Source organism: Anopheles cruzii, chromosome 3 (assembly GCF_943734635.1).
Source record: "Anopheles cruzii chromosome 3, idAnoCruzAS_RS32_06, whole genome shotgun sequence".
Taxonomy (NCBI): domain Eukaryota; kingdom Metazoa; phylum Arthropoda; class Insecta; order Diptera; family Culicidae; genus Anopheles; species Anopheles cruzii.
Window position 1 is genome coordinate 6483497 of NC_069145.1, and position 26473 is coordinate 6509969.

Genomic DNA, 26473 nt, shown 5'->3' on the forward strand with positions numbered 1-26473 from the left:
AATGTATACGCGCGATGTGATACAAACCTGGTATTTGTGTGTGTGCGCGCAATCGTCATCGACCCAAAAATATTGCTTCGTCGATGAAAAGCGCGTAATCGTGCGTAGGCGGCCGTAAAACGAAGCGAGCGTCATAACACAGTCCCAGCCAAGCGCCGTGACCGTGCGATGTGTGTTTTGACAAACTACGCCAAAGTGGCATACACCGAAACGTCAGTCACGATCATCGGCGGTCGCCGCCGAGAGTTCTATTGTTGGCGGGCAGCGTGAGTGCAAGAGCAAAACACAAACGGTAGAGTAGTGCGCTCCGGTTTTTGGCTACTACTATCAAACAAACATCGGGCCGCGGGAACCCGATGCCCGGCGGCAACCCGGATACGAGGTGAACCGGAGCGAGAGAAGAATCGTGCCCCCGTGTCCCCGAGAGTGCAAATAAAACGATTCGTTACGATCACGATCTACTTTCCGGGTCACTTTTCGCCCAAATGGTGAAGGATTTTTTATGGCGCTGCTCTCATTTCGACTTAGCATTGTGTTTACAATAGGATTACTGCTGCTGAATGGATTCACATCCGAATCTTCAGGTGAGTGTTGTCAGCCGCTGCTTATTTTGGAAACCACACATCTTACCCGTTTTCCGTTTTAGTTTGCCCAACCTAAGTAATGTTGTTGCATAATGTTGTTACTTAACGCAGCCTGCTGTGGTCGTAGAAACGTCGTTCAAAAGTTGTGTGGGGTGCATTCTATGTTTTTCCAACCAAGGACATTTTAAGAAACTGCTGCTGGTCGGTACGCAGCAGGCAACAAAGCCAACCAGGAAGGATATGCGTGATTCAAAGCATACTGCTTGTGCTCTCCATGATGCACATGATGTCCTGACCATTCCCACTGCGCTGCTATTGAACCGCAATCCATTTCACAGTGGCACAGGCCCCGGCAACACACAACACACCGGTGGCCAACACATTCCATTCTGTGGCACGCGCACCCGGGTTGGCGGGAGGAAGGGACGAGCGTTTACTCAAATATCGTCCCGCGACTCTCTGTCTCTCTTTGGGCGGCCCACCCTATCGACGGAACATTTCTCCCTCTCTCTCTCGCTCTTGCGCTGGGGAGTGTCTTCACTCACCGCTCTGACGCACAATTGTGTCAAAACAATCAAAATGGCGCGCCCGCAGAGAACAAAACCATTCGGGGCACGCATACACAGGCGGCCCGCAGAGAGCGTTCTCTTGCGCGAAACGAATGTGTGTGTGTGTGATTCTGGATCACACCCCCGCCGCCCCGGGTGGGCTACTTCCAGAGAGCACGGTCAACAACATTTGGGCGGTGAGCGAAAGCAGAAGAAAGTATCGACGAGTGTGTGTCGTCCGCCGTCGAAGACCGTTCTTGGCGGGTCGCCGGGAATCGATCGTGTTACCGGAATCGGAATCGTATCCGTATTAGCGTTTGGCTGTTTGGTGGTCATCGTTCTTTTCTTTTCGGTTTCCATCTATGGCCGCCCGCCCCCACCGAGACTCATCCTGCGGTGCGAAAATGCGTGTATTCCGTCATATGGATCGCATCATCACGCATACCACCGAAGCAACGCAACCGCGCCGGGTGGGCCGGGTCCGGGCGTACAGCGCTTTCGTTTGTACGCGGGCGCTTCAACACTCTCTCCTTGTTATGCGTTGAGAGAGAGAGAGAGAGCGAACATGACCAATCATGAGAACAAGGGTCCAGCATATACCGGGCAAAAAACCCACACAGGAGAGAAGTGAATGTTTGTTTACTGTTGTGGTTCGGGAATGGGGGGAAGCAGGAACCTGGTCATCCGGTTGTCCGTGGATGCTCTGAAAGATCGGTGTTTAACCGGTGGCCGACGACGGTTGAGCCGGGCGTCATGTTAGAAACATCCTACGCACCGTGTTTGAAACGTACGCATCACTTTCGTTGAATCTCGACGTAATTTCCTGTATTGAAACTTGAAATTCATTAGTTGCTTTGCCAGTGGTGAGTCGAAAACGATGTGTCAAAGGTTACTAGACATCATAGTCAAAAAAGAATGCACTGAAAAACAGAAAGCCAACCAACTGTCAGAAAATGTGCGAAAATGTTGCCTGAGATCTAAGCAACCCTGTTTGGTCGGTTCATAGGCGAAAGAAGTCATAGCAAACGATAAGACATGGGCTGGGAAACGGATTCTTGTCCACCATAGGATATTAAATATTGTTCCCTGTGATCCCCCGGGGTGCTTTCCAACGCTATGGCGCAACTGCTCAGGATCATAGTGCATTTTAAAAACCATTCAACAGCCACTCTTTCATCTTCTTTTTAGGAAACCCACACAAAAAGCTAGCTGGTGCCACTCACGAAGCCCTTCCAATAGCCGGTGCGCCAGTGGGTCGCATGTCGAAATGCCCACCCATGCTCAGCTTATCTTACATGGCCCAGGTTGCGTAGGTTGCGTACCACCCATAGGGCGCATCGGCGAAAGGGCTCACGTAAAGAGCGTCGTCGCTCACGTCGACACCGTCAAACCACGGACGGGTTTTTAATAATCCCGGAACGCCAGGTTCCAGCCGCCGCCGCCGGTTTTGGGATAGGAAATCCTTTTCCGCCCACTCCGTCCGTCCCCCTACGCGATAACCACTTTCTTCGCGCGCTGTGCTGGTCAGTGCTTTCCGTGGCTCCGGCGCTCTGGTCCACCTGCGGAGCCCACGGCCCACGTCAAAACCGAACGTGGAAGGCGTTTGTGGCGCCACACGGGCACTAGCGCGTGCCTACGCGCACGGCTGTTGGACCAATCTGTCTCTCACCCCTCCCTAATGCTTCTCCGTTGGCCTCCGATAATGTTGGTGGCCGGACCGGCGAGAATCCAATTACCGTCTTGTATAGTTTGGATAAGTTTGAAACACACTCTGGCAACACCGATCACAAATCTTTGGTTGGTCGGTTGCGGAAGGATTCGGAACTGTGCGGGGTCCCGGGTCGCTGACGCATGCTTATGCAATGCGATGCATTTGGGTGTCCCCTCTCTGGGGTACCCTAGAAACCGTGTGTAACTGTCGCACACGAAGACAGGCACAAGACCAAGGCAATCAACAAATGAAGGTGATAGATCCTGGGTAGACAAGCACCATCTGGGCAAGCGAGGTTCCGGCCCACGCCGCCACCGCCCTAACGAAGACACTCCCTCGTGGCCGGCCTGGGACGGGCGGGGGTTGCAACGCTCGAGACGGATCAACGAGAGGCGCCGATGCTGCTTGAAGGAGAGAACCGCGATCGCGCTGCGCTTGTGGCCGCATTTTTGGAATGAAGTCACAGTCTGTTGTGTTGCGCGGCCCTTGGATGTGTGTGTATAGTCGAGAAGTCGATCGAAGAAGTCACGATCGTTCGATCATTCGTGCTGTTTGCGTAGGACGCCGCACCGTGTATCCTCCGGATGCTGATAGCTGCGCGCGCGAAGGCGGGATTGTGGGCGCCGTTTCTCTAAATCTATCCAGCATGTGCTCCATCTGCGGACCACCATTACAAGGCATCAAACGATCGAGGTTGAAAACCGTAACAATGTATAAGTCTTAAGCTTTAGCTTAGCGTAGGAGTAGCGTCTTACATCAAACCGTCCTTAATCGGAACCGTAAGAGTGTTTGTAACGGTCCCTTTGCCTCGGGTGTTGTGTGAGGTTCGACCTGGGTCGCAATCGCTTAGAGCATCGCTTCGTTGGACGAATGACCAAAATAATTAATGTTCAAAAGCGTAAGGTCGATAGACCGTCTGAAGCCCTCTGGTACCGCACTCACACACATGATGAAGGCACACAACCAGGGGCATGTGTATGTTCCTCGCAAGAAGCCGCCACAACTAGAACAGACATCAGACGAACTTGGGCCCATAATTTGTTCGATGAAGTGTGACGCTCTCGACGCGATACCGAAAGCCGAAAAACCGGGGGAACAGCGAAATAAAATCGCGAATAAACCGCGGCTACGTCTAAAGGATGAGGAGCGCTCGGGGCTGGTAAGGACACACGGTAAAACACACGGCGCGGCGCGCACAATGACCACCGGTCGGGTTTGGGCCGCGCGCGGCAACATGCTCTCGGCGCAGACCGGAAGGAGAGCGGCCAAAGGAACTGGTTGTCGAAAATTAGACAAAAAGGGGTTAAACAGGCATTTGATGTTGAATCCCGTGCCAGGCAGATCTGTATGCGTCTGGCTCCGGCCCCCGGGGGTAATCTTCCCAAATGTTTTCTTCCGCGGTCGGCTCCTTTTCCTCCTCCTGTGTTATGTCTGTGTTCTTCTCCTCCTCGTCTGCAATCCAGTTTTTCGGTACTCCACGGGCTCCGAGCCCAAAGAGGGGGCCCCCTAGAGCCTTCATTTGCTTCGTTTTTTTTTTCGGTGCGCAAATAATTTTTGGCTATTGTCATTCAGTTTTTTGGTCGCTGTACCGCCGTACCATTACCGCCGTTCCGGGCAAACGAGAGAAGTACCGGAGGGTTGGAACCGTTCCTAAGGCCTACGGTGTCTCTGTGTGCTTGCGCGTGCGAGTTTTGTGCGAGTTTATCTTGCGCTCCTGATTCGGATGCTTGAATTTCTTGAAGGGATACCCAGCGCCAAGCAGGTAACCGACGCGCGCAGGTAGAAACGGTCCATTCGCGCGGACCCATCATCTCAACCCGTTAAACCGTCGCCGCGATTTAGAAGGTTGGCTAACGAACGATGGCACGCACACCACCAACGTCGACCGAACTTCTTTCTAGTCCAGTTTAGTTAGTGATTTTGTCCCACTACACCGCCGTCTGCTAGTTCTGGCTGGCCTCACTGATTGCTGCTGGTCCTAGTTGGAATGCTTTCTAATCGCCTGATTCCGGACGGTATGTGTGTGTCTGACATTTTCTCGATACGATCGGAGAAAATGGATACCTTTCCTACAACAGATTAAATTACAATAAAAGTTGAAAATAGGTCATAGTAAAACTATGCCTTGCCTAGGTTTCTTTTCGTGACCACAAGCGATAGAAAACACGGTTCTACAGTCCTTTATAATCCCAGCACTCACATACGCATCTGAGACATGGACTCTGTCCGAAACTTACGAGAAGTCTTTGTCGCATCCGAGACGAAGATGTTCAGGTTTATTTAAACTTGCTAAAACATGTACTGAGATCTACAATTTGTTACGAAAAATTTATGGTATGAGGAGAGCAAGAGTTTTTGTGTGGCATAAACGAATTCAGCAGAATGTTGGTGAGGACGTGGAAGACGATGAAAGGCCTGGGCGCCCACAAGACCGAAATCATTTAGAATTAGATTGGAAAAAGGATTCGTGAAATCATGGTTGTTGAAGGAAATCTCTCCGTTGGATGAAGAGTGTAGTTCAAGTAAAAACATTATTTGGACAATTTAATCTAATGATTTCAAGAAACGAAAAGTTTGTGCTCTTTTTGTTCCACATGAATTAACAGAAAAGCAAAGACGAAAGACATGGTTTCAACCGCCGAAAAGGACAACAACCCGCCGTATTTCCTATTCCCTAAGCTCGAATTGGTCATGAAAGGATCATTTTATGACGATTTTTCTTAACTTTTAAATGTTTCATCCGATTTGCATGAAATTTGATGCGTTTGAAAGATGAAGAATGTTCCTTTTAAACTATGCTACTAACTTATAGATAAGGAAGTATTTTTTATACAAAAAAGTCATTTTAAAGACACACTGTGTACGCCTCGCCAGGCTTCGGTGGGCTGGACATGTCATGAGAATGGCTGACGACGAATCAGCCCACAAAGTCTTCCTACGTCGTCTGGATGCACAAGCGAAAACAAACGCTAGGCCTTAACCTTCCCGGTGAAGGTTTCAAACGGTGAGGAACTATCGGCCATTTGTCTTGTTGTACAAATGAACGTGGTATGGTTATCTTTTAAATTATGGTTTTACGTAACTCTAACAAACAGCACGAGTTGCGAAGTGCACGACCTTCTTATCATGGCCAAGACATGAAGAACTGGCTCTCCTCGCCGCTTAGGAGGTATTGCGCAGACGGCCCAGACTTATGGCCGCAATGTTGGCAAAACACGATGTCTGTCTGTCTGTCTGGCTGTCTACGTCTAACGGGTCCCCCGGTTCCGGTTGTGTGGCGAGCGCATTTTCTTGTCTTTAATTAATTAATTTTATTTTTTTTATTATCGAAACCGGTCATGCATGACGCCACCGCACAGCGCAGCCCAGTCCAGAGCCGCCAAACTGGGACGGCGGATTTTTGGGTGGCGAATTTCGATGGTGGAGCCACCACCACGCAACAGTGTTGCGCGTTAGCCACCGGAAAGCCTTAGAAAGCTGCGAGAATGGGAAAGTGCGTAGCAGCTCATTTTGATGGTCTCGTCGATTGGCTGCCTGTGGCCGGTCTAGTCTCACGGTTCAATAAACCTTCGGCCACTCGCCGCGCTGCGTTAGATTCGCACGCACTTTTTGTGGGCAGCAAATTGGTGGTTTTCGGAGAGCTTTTTTTCTGTTTCCCCAATTCACCAGAAGCTTCCTGTGCGTGGTAGTCTCAGCCGTAGCCGCTCCCCTCAGATTGGCGTTCGTCGTCGCCATCATCGTTGAAGTCTTTTCTTGGCCTCTCACTCTGACTTGAAGAAGATCGCCGTGGTTCGTTGCTCGATCGCTCGGACTTCTTCCCGGTTTCGCTTCCACCGTCATTCGCGCTTCTTCTCCAGCTCCGGATACCGTACGCATATTTCATCCGCTGCTTTGGCCGCCGATCTCCTCTGGTCGGTCTGGGCGCTACGCAACAACGGTGTTAATGATACATTTTAACAACAAGCGAACGAGCGGCCCGCGGTGGGGTAGCGTTTGTGGCGCTCCACTCGCTCCGCCGCCTCCCAGCAGCAGCGCGCACAATTAATTAGCAGCGCGCACCTCCGCCTCAGCCATTACGCGCTGGGTGCTTCCCATCTTTCCGCTAACATTATTTGGCTCCAGCCGATCGCCACAACCCGTTCCCCGGGCTCTTATACGCTCGATCGCTTTTTTACATCGCTCTGTCGTGGGTATTTCCCGGCCACGTCCAAGTCTCCCGATCTAGCCTGGTGTGGCTGGTGTTTCGCTTTTCCACCCGCCATCTGTCCGGTTCATTCCGCCGGTTGGCCGCCGTTGAGCCATTAAAAAACCACTCAACCCGCGCAGACCTCGGGCGCCCATCCCTATACGTCTCCACCTGGAGCAACAGGAGATCAGAGGAGATCCGAAATTCGAGTAGAGAAAGGGAGAGAGATTAGTCGATGGAATGTTGGATTCAAAACGGACAGACGGACGGATAGACGGATAGACGTGTTGTGCCAAACTTTGTTGAAATGCTGTCTTTGCCACACGCTGGGAATGGTTCTATTGGTGTTGGTGTAAGGAATTTATCTGGGAAATTCAATTTGCGTTCGGAACCTAACGTTTCGGACACGGGGCCTTTCTATATCGGGATGCCAAAACGGGTTTACAATCCCTGTTGGTGGTCGAATATATAGGGCCTAGACAACCCTCAGAACTAGCTCCTAGCCCCTATACTCAGAACGAAGCCGAGAGTCGAAGCCACTTTCGGGTGTTGTAGATCACATTTTTTCTCTTCGGATGATCGACCCCTCGAGGATCGTTGATACGAGGCCGCAAGACAAACAAAATGTCAAATGTCGGCCGGTGCGCATAACAACTCTTCGAGGAGCGACTCGACGGAACATAATGAAGAACCAAATACGTCGAGCGTATCTTGCAAATTCGATTAGCAGCAGCAACAGCAGCCGAATAACAGTTGGTCGGCCAATCCAGGTGGTGAAAATCGACCGACCACGGCTAATGGAGATGGCCAACACCAGCCCCTCTTTCGCTCCGCCGCTCATTTAAATCCACTCCGAATTTTGTTTGCATATTTTTCGGCCTCGCCGAAAATATCGCGCGTCTCAAAAATGCGGCCCGGCTAGCCGGCCGCCAGTCCGCTTATCAACAGCGGGCGCTGGCGATCGCTCTCGATCGGTTCCATAATTCATTTGCCCGATCTCTCCACCTGGTGGTGCTGTGGATCGTCAAACGATCCGAGCGCTGCGATGGACGTTAGACGACCTGCCGAAAAGGTAGACCTAGGCTCCTCTGTTTCCTAGGTTAGTCCGATAGACAGGTCGAGCGCGTGTAGCGCAATTCGGCGCTGGCCTTGATTTGGCTAGTTTTAAAGGCAGATTGTCTGGCACTCCAGTCCGCGGCCACGGCTCCAGTCTCTCATGTACATCTCATTACTATGGATTACACTATCAATCGTGTCTTACGCGGTTCCTGTTACGGGGCGGCACTACGACTACGACTTGTTTTCGGTTTCATCTGCATATTTTACGCCCTTTATTTGCGCGGGACGGTGCCTGCGATTACTTTTTCGATACTTGGCGGGTGGCCTGAATCTCTGGTTGGCCGATTCTGGTCGTTTCTGGTCAATTGCTAGCTTCAAACCGAGCAATTTTTGAGTAAAGGTTTGAACTTAGTGTTTAGTCATACTGCAGCAACTCATAATAAACGATTCCTTTCAAGTCCCACCATAAACCCAGTAGAATCTTCTTGGCCGTTAGTCCTAGTTTGGCCTCCAGTTGAGTTCCTTCACCATGCTTAGACAACGATCGTTTTCGCTCAATATTGTCGTATGTATCCCATTTCGTTTGGCCACGGCTTCCCAAATGGAAATTCGATCCATCACACTTTTGTGTTAATTGGCGTGAAACCCAAATATCGAGCTTCTTTCTAAATGGTTACGCTTTAACTCCAGGGCGATGGTAACATGCCGATTATCTTTGATTATTTTTGTGATTTTATCGACACTTTTGACGATGGGTCTGAATGTGCGAGGTGCATCTTTAACATCAAAAATAACCGGGCCGGGTTAACGAAACCAAAACTTCACGTAGCTAGCTGTTAGAGTATCCGCAGCATAAACACCATGCATAATTTAAGCGACCTAGCTTGAATTTTCACCTTCATCATAGAAAAACTGTAAAATGTAACGAATTTTATCTTGGTTAACTTCCATATTAACACCTTCTAACTCACAAACGAATGCAACAAACAAAAAAACAGTGAAAGCATGTTTTTAAGTGTAAAGTGTGAAGTACGATCGACACTTCACGAGATATCGATCACTGAAGACCTCTACCATGAAAATAATGGATTTCTTTTTAGACTACTTAATATGTTGACACGGAGACCGATCGTGGTTTGATCTTAATTCAATCGGAGACCGATCGGGCATAGTTTGAGCTGTTCCCAGCCAACCGATCGTAATAGGGTGGCAGACTCATGAAGGGGCACCAATCGATCGATCAAATTAGAGCGAGAACCCCCTCACTGTTCCGTGTATCGGGTATACGGTCCCGGGGAATGACCGTTCTGGGAATTTCACGAAGAACCGCGAATTTCGCGCACCTTCAGCAATGCACCAATGATCGAATAGAACGTAAATAAAACGACTGTTACAGCTCATGCGATCCACTGTTGGGATGGAGTCGTTCCGAGTTTGCAATCACAATGTTCCTCCTTGTCGGGGTCCCCCTCTCAAAGGTTTTTCTTAGCTCACTATCCTATTTCCCGGGGAAAAATCGGTTCCTGCCGCCTGGTAGCTGTTCGATGGGATGTCTACAGCTCAATCATCTTGTGCGCGGTCCGGCGTTGATGTCTTGTTTATTTACCCTGTCTATCCGTCCGCGCACATCCGATCCGCGCGCGGAGATTGATACATTTGCGATCGGTTTTCCTTTTTTCCGCCACCGCCTGCGTTCAAAGTTTTCCTTTGTTTGCTTTCGGTTGCGACTTGGGGCTGGTCGGTTGTCAATCAACATTTACGCACATCCATCAACATAGGGCTACTACTGCGTGGCGTGGTTAGTTTCCGTTGCAGCTGTGCGTAGGAGAAACAAATAAACTCTATGCCGCGGCGGTTTCTCGGTGAAAAGCGACCAAAACGAGGCAGTCATAATTACTGTGCCGGGCAAGCGAAAACAAATCATGTAACTTCCCACAAAACAAAAGAAAATCCTAACCACCGCCGACAGGGGACTCGCGGGGCGGAACATATTATGCTGGTCAGGGCTGGGCGGCCCACCAACAACAACTACGCAACAACAACCAGTGACCGGTGGCCAAATGTGAGATGGGGCGCGTGTGTCCGCCGCCGGCGGTTGTTTGTTTTGTTGACCGTGTCTAGTCGGATTGTCGGGGCCAGGTCGGCGGACTCGCTGGCTGATTTATTTCCAACAACGATCGAACATCGATCATACTCCGTAGAAAGGGGGAGGGATCGTGCGGGGTCCGACGAGACGGTCGAACCGAGCCAGGCCCCGTTGTTAGCACGGTGGTCGCAACAACGCGCTATCGAAAGCGCACAGCACTGCGAAGGAAGGAAGGGCGAATCTCCCACGTCAGGCACCCACACACCGCACAACTCATCAACCCCCACGCGAATCGAACAGGCGAATATGGTGTTGCTGGCGGCGGTGGTGGTGCCCCCAGAAACTACCACCGAGAAAAGCGTTTTCACCGGCACGGGTCGTGCCCACTCACTGGCACACGGAATGGATCATCGCTTTGCAATCAGCGGCAGCCAGAAATTGAGTTGGATGATGACGTAAATGATTCGGTCCCGGCCGGCCGGAAGGTCCCGAAAGATACCCTTAGTCGCCGCCGGCTGGACACGCGCGCTCTCGCTCGATTTTATGATTTATTCTCCCCGCCGGTGCACGCGCGCGCGTGCCGGTGCACCGATAGCCGGATAACCGATGATAAGTTCGATTGCATATTCAGTTTCCTGGTGTTTCTTCGAATCCCTTTTCTTCTTGTCTTGTCGGCTGCACAAAATCTAAATAAATAAACCGACATGTGCATGTGCGCGCATTTTTTCAAACTCACGCAAAAAGAGGCTCTCCGTGGGCCTCGTGTTCACGCACGCACGCACGCAACACACGCATTTGCAAATAGTGAATGGCTTTGAGCGTTGCGCGTGTGGTGCGTGCTGCACATGTGTGCGCACTCGCCGTTTGCGCGCTGAAGCAACAACAGGGACATGCAACGCACGAGACTTGCGAATGCACACGCTCAACGGCCAGCCAGCATCAGCAGCGGCATTGGCCGCCGCGCATCATCACTCTCTCTCTCTCTCTCTCTTTGTCTGTCGGGTCGACAACAATCGGCCGACGAAGGTTGTTGCGGTGGGTCAGGACTGCACGCCGCGTACACACATGTGCGCGCGGGCTGCGCTGCTGCAGCGCGTGCGGTGCATTTATGAGCCACCCTTGCTCACTCACTCGCTCGCTCGTTCGCTTACTGTCTCTCTCTCTCTTTCGGCCAAAACAAAAACAACGACGATGAAGGCGACGGCGACGCGTTGTTGTTGTTGTTGGCTGGCTGTTGCGTCAAGCCGAGTCGCGACGAGCCTCTCGGGGGCTCCTCGAGACTCCTCGAAAAAAGTAGTGACTGATAAAGAAACAAATAAAAGTACTTCAAAGAGGCACAGATCGCCGCTCGGTCAGACAGTGAAAGCTGCCAAGGCCGGAAGCAGAAAATGGCAGGGCGAGAGAGAAAGGGAGTGTGTATGGGGTTTACTGTTTATATGTACACATTTGTCTGTCGACACCGGGAACACCGGTGTCTGCGTGTACGCAGACGTGTTAATAAACAATAGTTTATATTTAGCCATTACGGCCGCGACAGTACCTATTACCTCCGGGTCACCGCGATCGGGGCGAGATGAAACATGCCCAGTGTAGTGTGGTCAGTAAATTAATGGGCAGTCGAAGTAAACAAAAAAAGAATTGGATACAAACACACTGCACTGTTGAACAACTGTTTAACATAAACTATTTAACTTTCCTTCCAACATAGTTTTCATTTGTCTCATCTAAAAATGAGATCTGCCAACCAAACAGGCACAAAGTTAAGCATCCTATCCGTTGTCGTGGAGACAGCGAGAATCTGATCTCTTTCCATTATCTAAATTTACGCTGCACCGGTTACTATGCGAAAGACGTCAGTTTGAGTCCTGACAGTGCATCAACCATGAGGGTCAAACTTTAAACTGATGCCGTTCTAATAATATTGAAGAATGCTCAGTAACATTTAGATTTAGTGCCGCTATTGCATGGGGAAATCTTGAGTACCCTACATAAATATTGAATTTTATGTTCAGTTCCATTGAGTGCGCATTGGTTCGTGTTCACGCCATGAAGAACTGTTTGGAAAGAAGATCACCAAAGCCAAAGCACAGTTGGCCATCCTGTGCTTAACATTGATATGTGTGTTGACGATGCGTTGCCGCTCAGCGATAATGTTGTCTCGGGACTTTCGGGAGGATTTCCTTCCATTGTTTGTCCTTTGGCATCCACACGATTGACTGGAGATCTCTTCTGTGTTTGACTGACTGCAATATTAACATTTTTATGCACATGTTGGCCACATGTTTGTTCCGCGAAGCTGTACCGTTGTTTCGTCAGAGAAAATGAGTAAATGAGAAAACGGAAATGTAGACGGAGTTTCAAATGCAAACTTTTTTGGTCAATTCATTATGCACTTGGCAATGGCAAAGAACAAAATTAGTGACAAAATACAACCATTGCTTTAAAAGCGAATTTAAATGAACGAGCTTTCACTATGTGTCGCCATCACGCTTGTACTGATCGGCTCTCAATCCCAAATGTTTCGATGAGTGATTGGGGGGTGGGCTACATTCGGTGGTGGTGCTTTGATGGGGTGGGCTACATTCGGTGCGTGGATTTTGACATATCAGAATGTTTAAGGATTATCATAGTAAACATAGAGACAATTTTATCGACTTATATCGACATCGACATTAAGCCAAGATAAATAGAAAACAAGAAAGAGTATTTGAAGACAATATCCTATATCCAATATCCAACTTCCGTCCACGAAAACACATGAATACAATGTCCTTCCGGTGACAAAATCCTTCATCCCTCTCTTTCTCTCTCTGCCTTCCTCTCCGTAGTGCTCGCGTTTGTCAACGAGGAAGGACCGGAGCGGTTGCGGCTGATAGCCGCGCCGCCGGCGCACGTGATGGTGACGACGGGCACGCGCAACTCACCCGTTTATCTGCCGTGCCAAGCGGAACTGGATCTGGGTGCGTCGGATGGCATCCCGAACGGCAGCAGTTACGGCGACGAGTACCCGAACGAGCACACGGACGAGGACGACGACGAGGACGGCGAGGAAGAGGGCTACGACGATGACTTCGGGGGCGCGGAAGAAGACGAGGAGGAGGACGATGAGGGAGATTTTTTGCCCCACACCGCCCCACTGCTCAACCACAACGAGCTGGTCCCCAGCGATGAGCGGCGGCGTCGTCCGCAGCCGCGCGACTATCATACCGCCGATGACGGCGGTGGCGGCGGCGACGACGACGAGCAGCAGGACGTGGAGGAACGCCGGCAGCAGCAGCAGCGGCGGTACCGGCGAAAGCGTTACGTGCGTGCACCAAGCCGAGGCTTTTCGGGCGCGCGGTCCCCGGGAGCCGGCTACTACGGAGCGAGCAGCTTCGAGTACGTGTGGTACCGGAACGATCTCGAGTTTCTGACTACCACCTTCCAGAACGAAAACCCGACCCAAACGCACAAAGGGTTCTGGCTGTACGAGAACGGCACGTTGCGCATCCCGCCGTACACCCGGCTGAATGGAAACATCGTGGCCGGCGTGTACCGGTGCAAGGCGAGCCTGGCATCGCGCTCCGGGCGCCATCCCGGGCAGGGTACGATCCTTTCCACCGAGACGGTCGTCTCGATCGCTTGTAAGTGTTGCGCGCAAGCGTTGGGTGTTGAACCGTGTGCTCGGACTTCCTGTAAATCTCCCATTTACCGATTCGTTACAGACTTGGAGCGAGACAATCGGATCGTCTTTCCGAACAACACCATCACCAGCCGGCCGGGCGTGGCGATCGTTTTGCCGTGCCCGTTCCAGAGCTACCCGGCCGCCAACATCACTTGGTCGCTGAACAAAAGCGTCCTCCCGCTCTACGGCAATCCTGGCGGCACGAAGGAAAACAGGTACACAGGACACGGACTCTCCGGGCGCCACTACATGTTGTCGATAACACGTTTGTCCTTTTTTAGATATTTTGTACTGCAAAACGGTAGTCTGCTCATCAGTGACGTCCACTTGGCTGACAGCGGAAGGTATCGGTGCAACGCAACCAACAGCTACGTCGCCAAGAACGTGCGCAGCTCGAGCGTAAACTTGTTGGTGTTGGGCACCACGATCGACACCGCCGGGCAAGCGGATGCCGTAGTGCAGCGATTGTTGCCTCCCCTCCAGGAGCCGCTCCAGGCCGTGATGGCCGGGGATACGCTGCGGTTGCACTGTGCCTGCTACGACGGCTGCAGCCCCCGGTGGACGTTTGTGCCGCACCAGAGCCAGATTCCGATTGTGTTGGAAAACTTTACCCATCAGGTGACGTTCGTGAACGTGTCCGTGGAGCGCCACGAGGGCGTCTTTAGCTGCCAGACACCGGACGGGTTCCACCGGCAATCGTTCAACGTAACGGTGCTGGTGGCGCCCACGATCGTGAGCCACCTCACGTCCTACACCTCGTCCGTCGTCGCGGCGATGTCGTTAAACTGCACCGTGGCCGGTAATCCGCGCCCGGTCGTGACGTGGTACAAGAACGGGCGCAAGATACGCAACAACTACATCGTGCAGTACAGCTATCCGATCCTCCGCATAAACACGCTCGACCCGGAGGACGAGGGACTGTACCAGTGTGTGGTGAAGAATGCGGCCGGCGAGATAGCGGGCTCGTCCTACCTGACGATCCGTGACAAGCAGAAGTACCGGCACAAGGCGAAGCGCCCGGAAGCCATCCGGTGCTACCCGGTCGATACGACCAGTCTGTACTTAACGTTCGAATTGGCCAACCACGTGAACCCGGCCATCGACTACATGATGTACTATCTGGCGAGCGAAGATGATCCGTCGGACGGTGGCGGCTGGTACAGTTCCCCTCCGACGCAGCTGACGGCGAACGGTAGCCTGCGGATCAGTGGCCGCGTGGTGGAACCGTTCCGCCGGTACAGCGTGTTTTTGCGCTCGTGCAACTTCAACGACATCACCGGCAGTGAAACGAACGACGGGCTGCCGCCCCAGCAGATGGTCATCGTGTCGCGGTTGTCGCGCGCGGTCCAGTGTGCGTCACAGGGATGTAAGTTGCGACCCCGCTAAGGATGCCCGTTTTTCAGTTTTTTTACTTTTCTATCTCTTTTCACTCTGCTCCGTCTGCGTGAAGATCCCATTTTGTATACATTTTTCCCCAACAACGGCATCTTCATCTGGTGGCCACGGTACGGCGGTGTGCAGCCGACTGCCTTCACGATACACCTGCGCCAGAACAATGGTCAGGCCAATTTAACGGCCAGCTTCACGAACCAAATTATCGGCACGGTCGAGCCGCTCGATGACTACATGACGTACGACGAGCTGGAGCCACTGCTCGGGCGAATCGATGCCGAGACGGGTGAGTTCCAGGACTGGCTGTGGGACGATAATGATGCTGCTGAAAGTGAAGAACAGCAACAGCAGCAACAGCAGCAACAGCAGCAACAGCAGCAACAGCAGCAGCAGACCAGCCGACGCCGGCGAAGCCATCACCACCGTAGCCGCAGTCGGCGCCAGAGCGAGGAGCATCGGCCGGCGTTCGATTTGTCGAAAGATCGGAAGCAAATCTTTGACTCCCTTGCCACCAGTGCCGTTGAGCTGGACCCGGAGACGGTCGAAGCGTTGCGCAACACCAACGGATCGGGCCTTGGCGCCGTCCCGTTGGCTGGTGCGGCTGGGCGGCCCGAAACGGAGCGGAACAAAACTTTGCGCACCGGCGGCGGGCCACAGCAGCGAATCACGGTAACGCGCTTCAAGGTAGCTGGCAACGTCACGGGAATACTGTTGCCGAACGTGCGCAACGTGATGGTCCGGGTGCTAGGGTCCATCGCACCGGACGGTGAACCGATGGAGCAGGATCTTCGATACGTGCAGTGGAAGATGGTAAGCTTGGTCCGGAGGCGAGGAAAGCCCACCGTTGATGAAGTTAATTTTCTGACCGTCTGCCCTGTGTCTCTACAGATTGATGTTGCCGCACCGAGAACCGATGCCATTAATCGGTTCCAGGCGAGTCACGTCGATGCGCGCAGTGTGCAGTTCACGTGGAGCCGTTTCATTGCGACCAAGCTGGTGAACCGGTGCCTGCAGTTGTGCTACAAAAACGCAATCCACGACGCGCTCCAGCGTGGCTCAAGCCATTTCGATTGCCAAAAGATGTGAGTCCGTATGTCCGGAAAGTTGACGGGAACGGGGGGAGTTTGAATTGAATTGATGTGTTCCAAGCCTCCAAGTAAACCCTTTTGCGTGACCACTGATGAATGTCTGTTTCCGCGTTTCCGTAGCCCGAAAGATGCAACCCACTACAACGTAAAGGATCTGCTGCCGCTTACGTTATACAAAGCTTTTCTGAAGCCGTGCGAATCGAAAGAGGCGCTAAGTGAAATTTTGGAATTTACAACGAAACACGATGGTAAGGCCTGTTCAAAGGACGTTGCTTTTACCCGGCTGTCCGCTATATCGCAATCGGTTCACTTTCAGTGCCGGGCCCGGTGACGAACCATGAGCTCCACCGGAAGGGTGGCACGATAACGATCACCTGGGGACCGCCCGCAAACCGGAACGGCATCCTGCACGGCTACATCGTCGAGTGGGTCAACGAGGATAGCGTTCAGCATACGGCCAATCTGACGGCCGACACGGCCAGCTTCACCTTCCCGAACGTGACGTCCGACGAGCGGATCAACATTTCGATTCGCGCCCTCAGTAGCTCCGGTATCGGTATACCGATCTACCTGAACCTGAAGCAGTACTTTCCCGATCCGGACGGTGACGATCGAGCGGGAACGTCCGGCGGCACGACACTGAGCCGCCACTTTCAGCTGCTTCAGTTCGCACTCGCGGCCGCCCTGTTTATTCTGTTTTGCCTAATAGCCATCTGCTGCTGTTTGTTGTTACGCCGCAAAGCGTGCAAAAAAGCTTCCGGGACCGGTGGTGCCGGAAGCGCCGCCGCGACCAGTCTATCGACCGATGCGGTGGGCGGTAGCCGAACGCTTCACCATCATCAGCCGTCCAGCTCCGATACGGCCACCCTGCAAATGATGAGCATGATGATGGCGACCGGTTGTAGCAGTGACGTGCACGAGATGCAAACGTTGATCCGTTCGAGTGGCAACTGTGGCGTTCCGCAGCCGAACGGTGGCGTGTTGCTGGCAAATGGTTTCGCTGGCGCAATGTACGGTAACTCGACTGGTCCGCCCTCGCTGGGTGTGGTGCGCCAGAATCACATTGCAACGTTCGGGAGTGGCATTGAGCCGGTGCCGGGTACCACCACAGTTCCGTTGAACGTAACGATCACACGTCGGAATCATGGTTACAGCCCGATCGCCACGTACAAAGAGCTGCTCGACCGGGATCATCGGCTGCACGGCCTGCCCTCCTCCGCCACTACCGAGGCCAAGGGGAATGAATTCCCCACCATTACCGCCCTGGTAGACACGCCAACGTTCGGTACCGACGTTCGTATCGCAACTAACCCACAGGTAAGTGTGGCGGTGCCTCTCCAATCTCCCTTGCGGCGGGTTGCTTCTAACCGGGCTGTGGCACACCACCGTGTTGTGCATTATTTGGTTTACAGTATTTAGTAAGTAATGGCTCAAGCAGTACCTCCACGAACCAGGATTCTGGCCGGATCTCCACGGGAACCCTCGCATACACCGGCGATGATCACAAGCGATCACCGACCCTGTCCTTCTCTTCCAAATCATCCTGCGCCGTTCTGACACCCTCGCCGTCGTCGTCGTCGTCCTCGTCATCGTCGTCGGCGTCTCGTTCGGAGCCACCGCCGCCAACGTCACCGGTGCCCCTGGATAGCAGTCGGCGCCCGCTGCTAGACGCAACCTTAGATAGTAACACCAGCACCGGCACTTATGTTGATGAGTTGTTGACACACCCGCAAACGGCTGCAACGCCTGCAGCACCACCCCAACCACCACCACCCACTACACTAGAATTGTACGATTACGAATACGCAACGAACTGTGATGATGAAAAAAATCGTTTACCTAGCAGCACCGACCGGAAGCAGCAACAGGCACAGGTTTTGATAAGGGCCGACTTCCGCCCGGTGGCGCGGTTGACCGAACCGAACGAGTTACCACCACCAACCCCGTTGGAGCGAGACGTTGGTGGCAGCACAGAGGCATGCAGAGGGACACCAACGGCTCTGACGACGAGGAGACTACAGGGTGGGAGTGATCTAGCAAACGATCACCCTCGACCATCCACCGGCGAGGACGGTGTGAAGGTTTCGGTTCGCAAAGGCCTACGATGCTACAGTCTCAAAAGTGATACGCCCGTCGGAAACGGAGCGGATAACGATGATGATGACGACGGCGGCGATGACGACGACGACGAAGAGGACGAGCTGGACAATTCGTCGTCACTGTTGAACACGAGCAGCCTCAGTACAAAACCCCTCCATCAGCAGAACCACACTTCCAGCTGGAACTTTCGACGGCCAATCATTGGCCCGAATGGCTAAGCCCTCGAAGGCGCGCGCTGCCCCGGGGATGGGCAGCATTTCCCGTCGATAGCCATCGAATTCTCGCTCTGGAAGGAACCTTCCTTCCGGAAACACACAAACACAAACGCCTCTCAGGTACAATCGTTTATGTTATAAGTTCGGGAAGCCGTTTTACACTGTCTTTTTTTGTTTTTGTTAACATTACACCTCACCGTGTGTGTAAAATCAGCGGGCCAAACACACGGCGTGCGGGTGACGGTGTCGAATCCTACCTACAGATCGCTATCTCCGATAATACACCGTTCCTGTGTCCCCGGGCTGGGTGGCTGGGCCGCGTTAGTGGAGAGAGTTAGGTGCTGAGAACAGTGTGTGTGTGTAACGTCGTGAAGCGAAACGTTAGCAAACAATCAGTACAGTTTTTTCTACGTCGTCCTTTTGTGTCGGAGCGCGGGCTAGCGGGTAATATTCATTAGAAATGTCGTGTAAGAAAACGAAGCAAAAGGAAGCAGAGGCTTTATGATTACGTTCAACGGTTAGTTTAAGATTTTTCTCTTAATACTTTTGGTTTGTTTACCGCGCGACAGCAGGTAACACACGGGTACTCGTGCGGGGATGTTACTATTGTTTTTACTTCCGTTGGCGAGAACTCACCCAATCCACTCGCTCGCCGCCGCCCTAGCGCCATGGTCGGCCCTGCCGTAGATGCGTGTAAATTTGAGTATTTCCGTCTGTGGACTACTGTACCTTCGCAGCTATTGATCTAATTGACCCAGGGAAGCACACTCACACGGGGCATGTTCCTCACGCACTGCCATAGGGGCAAGGATTCAGTTAAGCTGTACAGTGTATCGTTACTGTTTTGTTTTTTACTGACCACTACTGAACAAACGACATTATATTTATACTTCATAACAAACATTCTACACGGAAACGGGCGAACAAGTATAGCGGGGCGCCATCCGTCCTTGCCGGAGGCGCTCGAAACGTACGCAATCGCAACGCTCCGTAGTGTAATGTACCAGTATTTTTTGTTTTATTGAAGAACTCTCGCATTTTTCCATATTGACGTAATCTTAATTAAACGCAAACCCCGTTTCCTACCGGTTCAATCGTGTGTGTGTGTGAGTGACCTAAAACTACAAAAACGAAAGCCGTGTGAGGCGTGAGAGGTGAAGAAGTACATACTGTGAATCGTTCCGGCAAGACCCCCACCGCGGGTGGAATCCGTTTATTGACAATATCTGTCCTTGTTCCAAGCTGAACGTTGAATAAGTTTAAAACTCAGTAATAATCTCGTACTACCACCAAAGAACTAACTAGTTTTACAGATCGACACATACTGTGCAGAGAGAGAGAGAGAGCAGCCCCTCGATCGGTACGCGTGAGGATCGTACCGGTTACCGATTTGATTACCCACGTAAGAATCTCTACAGCAGCGTTTGAAGGGTATTCCACTCGTTTGACCTTCCTTCATAGTTTTGTTTTGGGAGGCTGTGGTTGGGAGAATTTCAAAATGATCTTTGCTTCACAAAATCCAGGTTACTAAATACTGCCACATTCAAATAATAGCGAGATCATTCTTTATCCGTCAAATAGAAACATTCTTTAGCCTATAGATGCGAATGGGGGGGGGCTCTCTGTCAAGCAAACACAGCCTACTGTTGCGAAGCGGCATATTTAGGTTTAAACCAAATCTTGACATATCCGACCAATTGTTTGTACTTCTTCCACTTGAATCCTTCTCACGCAGTCCAGGCAGGCAGGGATTTGTTTTTTGAGGTGAGCAAAAGTGAAATGGCACTCTTGGGTGGTGGCAGCATATTGGTTGCCTCGTTTTCGAAATGAACCCTCTCTCTGGCCGTACTGTCGCCGGCCACACTGTATTTATATTAGTTGCGCTATTTTCCATTGCCATGGCTAGTTGTGAACCGGCCATCGGCTTTCCTATGTTTTTGATTTTACTTACTAGCAGGTACGTTTTTCGAGTAACCTATTTATATAAATGTTCAAACAAACGAACCGGAAGCCACATTGGAGAAATAGATAGAGTAGAAGCCGGCAGAGTTTACTGAAACCTCTGCCCCACACACGCATACTCAAGAACTGGAACAAACATTCAACCCGATCCCCTGGAGAAGGCACAGAAGAAAACGGGGTGATTCATGTTGATACACACAACACAGCCAACAGAAACGAACAAAACAAGTGCATGTGTTGAACGAACTAACGGAATAAGAATAATCTGGGTACCTGACTTATAAATAGTAGCAAGTAAGCACACAACCGTAGCGATACGAGGACGAAAATGATGGATAACTCTATACTATAGCGTTACGAGTTAAGGAATAACTATGAACAGTTGAGCGAATTAGTGTGGCGCAAAGCAACGCGCGTTAATATACTGTAGAGTGGATCAGAACGGGAACGAAGGTGCCGGAAACGGAACCGAACAAGATCTTGCGATGATCACGGCGGCAGGAATGGAGACAAAACTCGGTGCCCACATTGGCGTGTTTTGATGGGCTTTCTTTAAGAGGGTAGCTTCTTTGATCTTGAAGTCGGGTTTTGTTCCATCGTGTAAAACTCACTTCCCATCAAATCAACTGCTAGAAAACGTTTATTTATGCACACATTTATTTGCGGAAACGACGGAAACGAGATCAAACCATGTTTGGCCCATTTTTTGCGATTCAACTATTACGAAGGCTAGACACTTGTGATTATGGAATGAAACATGAAGAAGCTTTGTATTTGTAACACCCACTGTACGTTTGACTAATTTTCACAGCTACATCTCCAGTAGCGATTATACATTTATGTTATACCTCACACGAAGTGACGATGTTGTAGTTTTGTTTTCAACATTCAAATTTGTAAACCCAAGTGAACGGTGTAGTACCCGTAGGAATGGAGAAGTTAAAAAATCACACAAAGCAGATCGAAGCAACCAGAGCATACGCTCGCTGCTTGTCAGCGTCAGAGTAAGAAAAGGAGACCCTGACCACGGGGTTAACTCGTTGAAGGGGTTGAATGTTGACTAAAATCAATGTTAGTTACATGTTTTTTCTTCTACCCCCTACAGTTCTACGACATTGATGATTTGTCCTGCGAAAGAGCGCATCGTCGCTTTATATTTATTTTGTTCTGATAGTAGTTAAGACCTTTTCTTCCCTGTCATATGAAAGCTTATTTTTGCTTGTGTAATTTTCCACCTCACCGTTGCTATTCCGTTTCTCTTTGCCCTTGACCGATTTAATGTACAGCCAACCATGATGGTATTTCGTTTGCCGTAATAAGAAGCACGAACAGGAGCGACGTTATAGACACTTTTTGTTTGTTGATTACACACATAGTTACCATTACCATTTTGTTTTTCATCCGACCATAGAATTATTCGAACCCGATCAATAGACTAGCCAAGAAACGAAACACCCCAGCGATTGTGTTGTTGTTTTGTTATGTCCCATTTATTTATTTATTGTTTCCACTTCAACACACCAAACACACACCCCCTCCCCCCCACACACACACACCTTCACCACAGTGATCGAAAGCAATAGCAATTGAAAATGTGAATGCTTGGGTAGTAGAGACATTGAGCAGCCAATAAAAAAGAAAAACAAACCATGTACCAAAAAAGAATGCAACACAACTGTTACAGCAAACCATTACAAAATCTTACAATTTAAATGAGTTTAATATACAAAGCGTTTAACAGAGATCAACATATCTAAAGCGAAACTTAACAAAGAAGAATCCTTTTGGAATGTTAACAACACATACTCGAAAGGGTTGGGCAGAGAAAAACGTGAAATGTTGATACCTGAACAGAGTATACAGTGAAAAATGAGAAGATAAAAAGATGAGAGCGCGAAAGAGATTGAGAGAGAGATAGAGATGGAAATGGAAAGAAGAGCAATGTGTTAAAATACAGGAACAGTAAAATATATAATTTATATGAAACATACTCACCTTACACATAACCAACCGATCTGCCCCGTTTATTATGCATAAACCAGCAAACGACACATTCCATTTTATTGTTTTTCTCCATTCTTTGACGCCAACCACAGAGATTGCGTGCGTGCGCACCAATAACCAAGCATTAGGAGTGATGCGTGGAAGACTTTGCGTTAACAACGACGAGCTCTCCATGCAATTGGTTTGCCAAGTCACAACACTCTTTGTTCGACTCTCTAGTTTCGATAGCGTACGAAGTACTCCTGCACTTTCGTTTGTATAAGAAAAGAATAGGAAAGCGAAACTAATATTATAATAATACTTGTTATCTACCTCACATCAATGACAGAATTAAGAGTTTTGTTTGTAAGTTTATTTTTAAGTTTTAAATTGATTAATTACAAAATCTTACAAAGGCGCAGACAGAGGCGAAGAATCGCGCGTAGTATACGCGTGTCGGGGAAATTGAAAACCCCGCAGAACAATTGGTGCAACAATGATTCCAAACAGAGGACAGAAGCGATAGTGCGCGAGTGCTGTGCTGTGTGCGACTTGGCGTTGCAGCGCACAACGCGTTGTTCTCTCATGCAAATTTCCGACAGAGACAGCAGCAGAACAGCAGAAACACAAACCCTAAATAGAAAACAATAAAGTATAGAACAAATTTTATTAACGACACCTGAAGACGCTCGAAGCTGTGTTTTTTCGTTTGCTTTTGTGGAAGCGGTCCATTGTTTTGATGAGAACATTCAAACTGATTGTTTTGGAACGGTTGAAAAATTTGAACTTAGCCCGCGGAACCTTACAACAGTCATTCGGTTGCCTACTGAGCCACTGAGCAGAATGACAGGTAGCGAAAAGGTGATTTGACATTTACTCGGTCGCGCAGCACACTAGAAAACAAAACATGTGCAGCACGCGGATGCCGGTGGTTTGCTGAAGGATTATCTTTACTCTCGCTGCGTTTGTTCTTGCTTTCGTGTTTCCTTTGGTTCTATTACTGTACAAAATCCGAAAGATTAATCCCCAGCAATGATGTTAGCAGGAGAACCTGCCGTCGTAAGTACCCCATTTCGCGTTCGTTAGTTCTGAAGCTTTCACGTTTAATGCCCTTTCCTTGTGTACAGGCATCGGATGAGTCCGACGTGGAAATGGGAACCACGGTCGCCGAAGAGTTCGAGGACGACGGGGGATCGAGTTTCTCGGATTCAGATTCGGATGACGCAGTAAGTGTCCACAAAACGGTGGCTTCGATTAGTCCCGTAATGCCACTCTGTGCATCATCGTAACGCATGTTTTTGCTTCTTCTCCAGCTACGGGAAGCATTCCGGGACAATCGGCTGAAGCCCGGGTTGAATGTAGTCGAAAAGAAGGCGCCCACAGCCGTAAACGACACACCGAAACTGAAGGCCGCACTCGAGGTGTGTGTGCTGAAGGCGGCGTGGTTGGAACGCATGGATCTGGTGAACGATCTGGCCCCGTTAACGCCCGAGCTGGCCATTCAGATTGAGAAGAATCAGCAGAAGCGCGAAAATCAGTTCAAAGGCAACCGAAAGATTCCTTACATCGCTCCCGAAGCCGACCCGGTGTTGAACGATTTCAAGCGCGAGATTTTGTTCCATCGCCAAGCGCAAGCCGCCACACTCGAGGGCATCAAGCGGCTGCACGATCTGGGCGTGGCAACGAAGCGACCGGACGATTACTTTGCCGAGATGGCCAAATCGGACGAGCACATGCAGCGGATCCGCAAGATGCTGCTCGATAAACAGGAAGGTATTGCGAAGTCGGAACGTGCCCGCCAACTGCGCGAGCATCGGCGCATTGGCAAACTGATCCAGCGGCAAGCCACCGAGAAGCGCGACGAGGAACGACGGAAAACGCTGAGCGACATTAAAAAGTTCCGCAAGGGTAAGCTCTCCAACCTTGACTTTCTGGACGATGACGATGGGCCACGGGGTGAGTTCCGGAAGTCGCCTGGCAAGAAGGGAACGGGCAAGAAGAAGGCGGTCAGCGCGAAGCGTAAGGCACGCGATGCGAAGTTTGGCTTCGGCGGACGTAAGAAGGGTTCGAAACGCAACACGAAAGAATCCTCGATGAACGATGGGGGTCGTCGCGGTCAGAAACGAGCTGGTGGTGGTGGTGGGGGTGGTGCTGGTGCCGGCGGTAAAGCAAACAATCGGCCAGGAAAGAACCGGCGAGCGCAATCGAAGAATCGTAAGAAGTAAAGAGCCAAGAAGCAGCGCGACCAGAGAAGGGACAACCCCTTTAACAGCGTTGTGCGGCCGAGCTACTAATAAGTTCTGTATAACATTTAATAAAACGTCGGGCGATTGGTTCCAATGTACACACAAACGCATAACAACAATCGTGTCATGTCCCAACACGGGTGTGTTCATTTTCCGTGACTTTATTGTAGGAAAAATTTGGATTCGGTAAGAGTTCGATCCAATCAACGATCGGACGCCTTAAGACATGTACAGAAAGCCAACCGGGTCAGACTTTGGAAGTGTGTCTGTGAGCGTGTGTGTAGCACCATCATGTGCAGCACTATCCGAGGCATACGATGGTGAAGCCGTGTAGACATGGGCCGGATCCGGTTCTCTCAGAGAAATTTCAGGCTGTCACAGTGCGGTTTATACTCGATGTGCTGCGATTGAGGTAGGTTCAGTATGCGCCGCAACGTGTCCCGGATACGGTTAGTGCTGACCGTATCCGTGGCCGTTCGGTTCCACACAGACAGGACGTCCTCGGGGAACTGGGTGCACAGCACGACGCCACAGATTTCCGAACCGACCAGAAACTGCTCCCCCAGCATCGCCATGCACACGTTCTCCCATGCCCGATCGATCTTCGATTTCTTCAGGCGGATCACCCATTTGCCTCCGCGCACGTTGCCAGCGTCTTCCCACATTGGCTTAATTCCGCTCTGTGGAGACCGTGTGGAAAAGAAAACAAAGCCCCATGAGTATTCCGACCGCCAGCCATGCGGACACTCCGTTTTCACTACCTTGAACAGATGCAACCTTCGGAAGGGCCTCAACACGGTCGGTTTTATTAGGTGACAGTATAGTGACCACCACTGCTCAACGCTGGCACATCGTCCCACAAAGTGTAGCGATTTTATGTATTCCTGTACGGCAAAAAGGAGAGGAAAACAGTTCACTCAACTACGCATGGCCATTTCCACGCCGCCGGCCAATGCTTACCGCCGCACGGTGAGAACCCTTTTTGCCAAACCATAGGCAGTAGGTGTGCTGTAGCTTGTGCTCGCCGGGTCCAACTTCCAACGGTTCCAGTTTGTCGACGTCGAAATCGGATCCCTCATCGCCGCTATCATCGCTGTCGCTGGCGTATGGTCTGCTTCTGGAAGACCGAAGATCCGGTCGAAGATGAGCGGAAATTGGTCAAAGTTTAGTCGGCACGACGCGCGCGAAGGAATGCGTCGCCGGGCAACCAGCCAGGCCGCGGCCTACTTACGCATCGTACTTGTTCGTCATCGTTTAAAGATTCGATAGAGCTGAAACGACGATATTACTAATTTTCTATCACAGAATGTTTCGCGCAACTGTTTTGCTTTTGCCGTAACTTTTGTTTGCTGTTTGCTTTCTTTCACGCACGCACGATTTGGTGTGTTTTTGACGTTGTCAAAATCTTCGGCGAGCGGTGCTTTAAAAATAATAAAAAAAACACACTGCACACATTCGAGCTCGAGTTTTTTGTATTTTCGCGGTGCTCGCATTCGAGCACTGTCAGTTCGAGCAGTGCGTGACATTTGCTGCTCGACTTTCGGTACAAACGCCATATTGACGCTGAGTTTCGTTTGTGCAAATCCACGACGCCAAAACTTGGTGCATTTTTTTGTGTTTTCTGTGAGAATTTGTCGCGAGTGTACTGC

General features: G+C 50.7%; 3 protein-coding genes across 3 annotated transcripts; 2 read left to right on the top strand and 1 right to left on the bottom strand.

The window, feature by feature from the left end:
- Positions 1-502: 502 nt before the first annotated feature.
- LOC128275418 (uncharacterized) lies at positions 503-18636 on the top strand. Its single transcript, XM_053013909.1, has 9 exons — positions 503-584; positions 13003-13797; positions 13879-14053; positions 14120-15204; positions 15289-16040; positions 16119-16312; positions 16439-16566; positions 16635-17635; positions 17731-18636. Exons 1-9 carry the CDS (start codon positions 503-505, stop codon positions 18634-18636), a joined length of 5118 nt encoding a protein of 1705 aa, XP_052869869.1.
- A 4977-nt stretch (positions 18637-23613) lies between these two features.
- LOC128275420 (probable rRNA-processing protein EBP2 homolog) lies at positions 23614-24803 on the top strand. The gene is made up of 3 exons (XM_053013911.1): positions 23614-23637; positions 23706-23804; positions 23892-24803. The coding sequence occupies exons 1-3, from the start codon at positions 23614-23616 to the stop codon at positions 24801-24803; spliced, it is 1035 nt and encodes a 344-aa protein (XP_052869871.1).
- A 182-nt stretch (positions 24804-24985) lies between these two features.
- On the bottom strand, positions 24986-26200 carry LOC128272459 (eukaryotic translation initiation factor 4E type 2). The gene is made up of 4 exons (XM_053010273.1): positions 26056-26200; positions 25785-25941; positions 25586-25708; positions 24986-25504 (listed from the first exon to the last, which is right to left on the bottom strand). The coding sequence occupies exons 1-4, from the start codon at positions 26073-26075 to the stop codon at positions 25181-25183; spliced, it is 624 nt and encodes a 207-aa protein (XP_052866233.1). The 5' UTR covers positions 26076-26200; the 3' UTR covers positions 24986-25180.
- Positions 26201-26473: the final 273 nt, after the last annotated feature.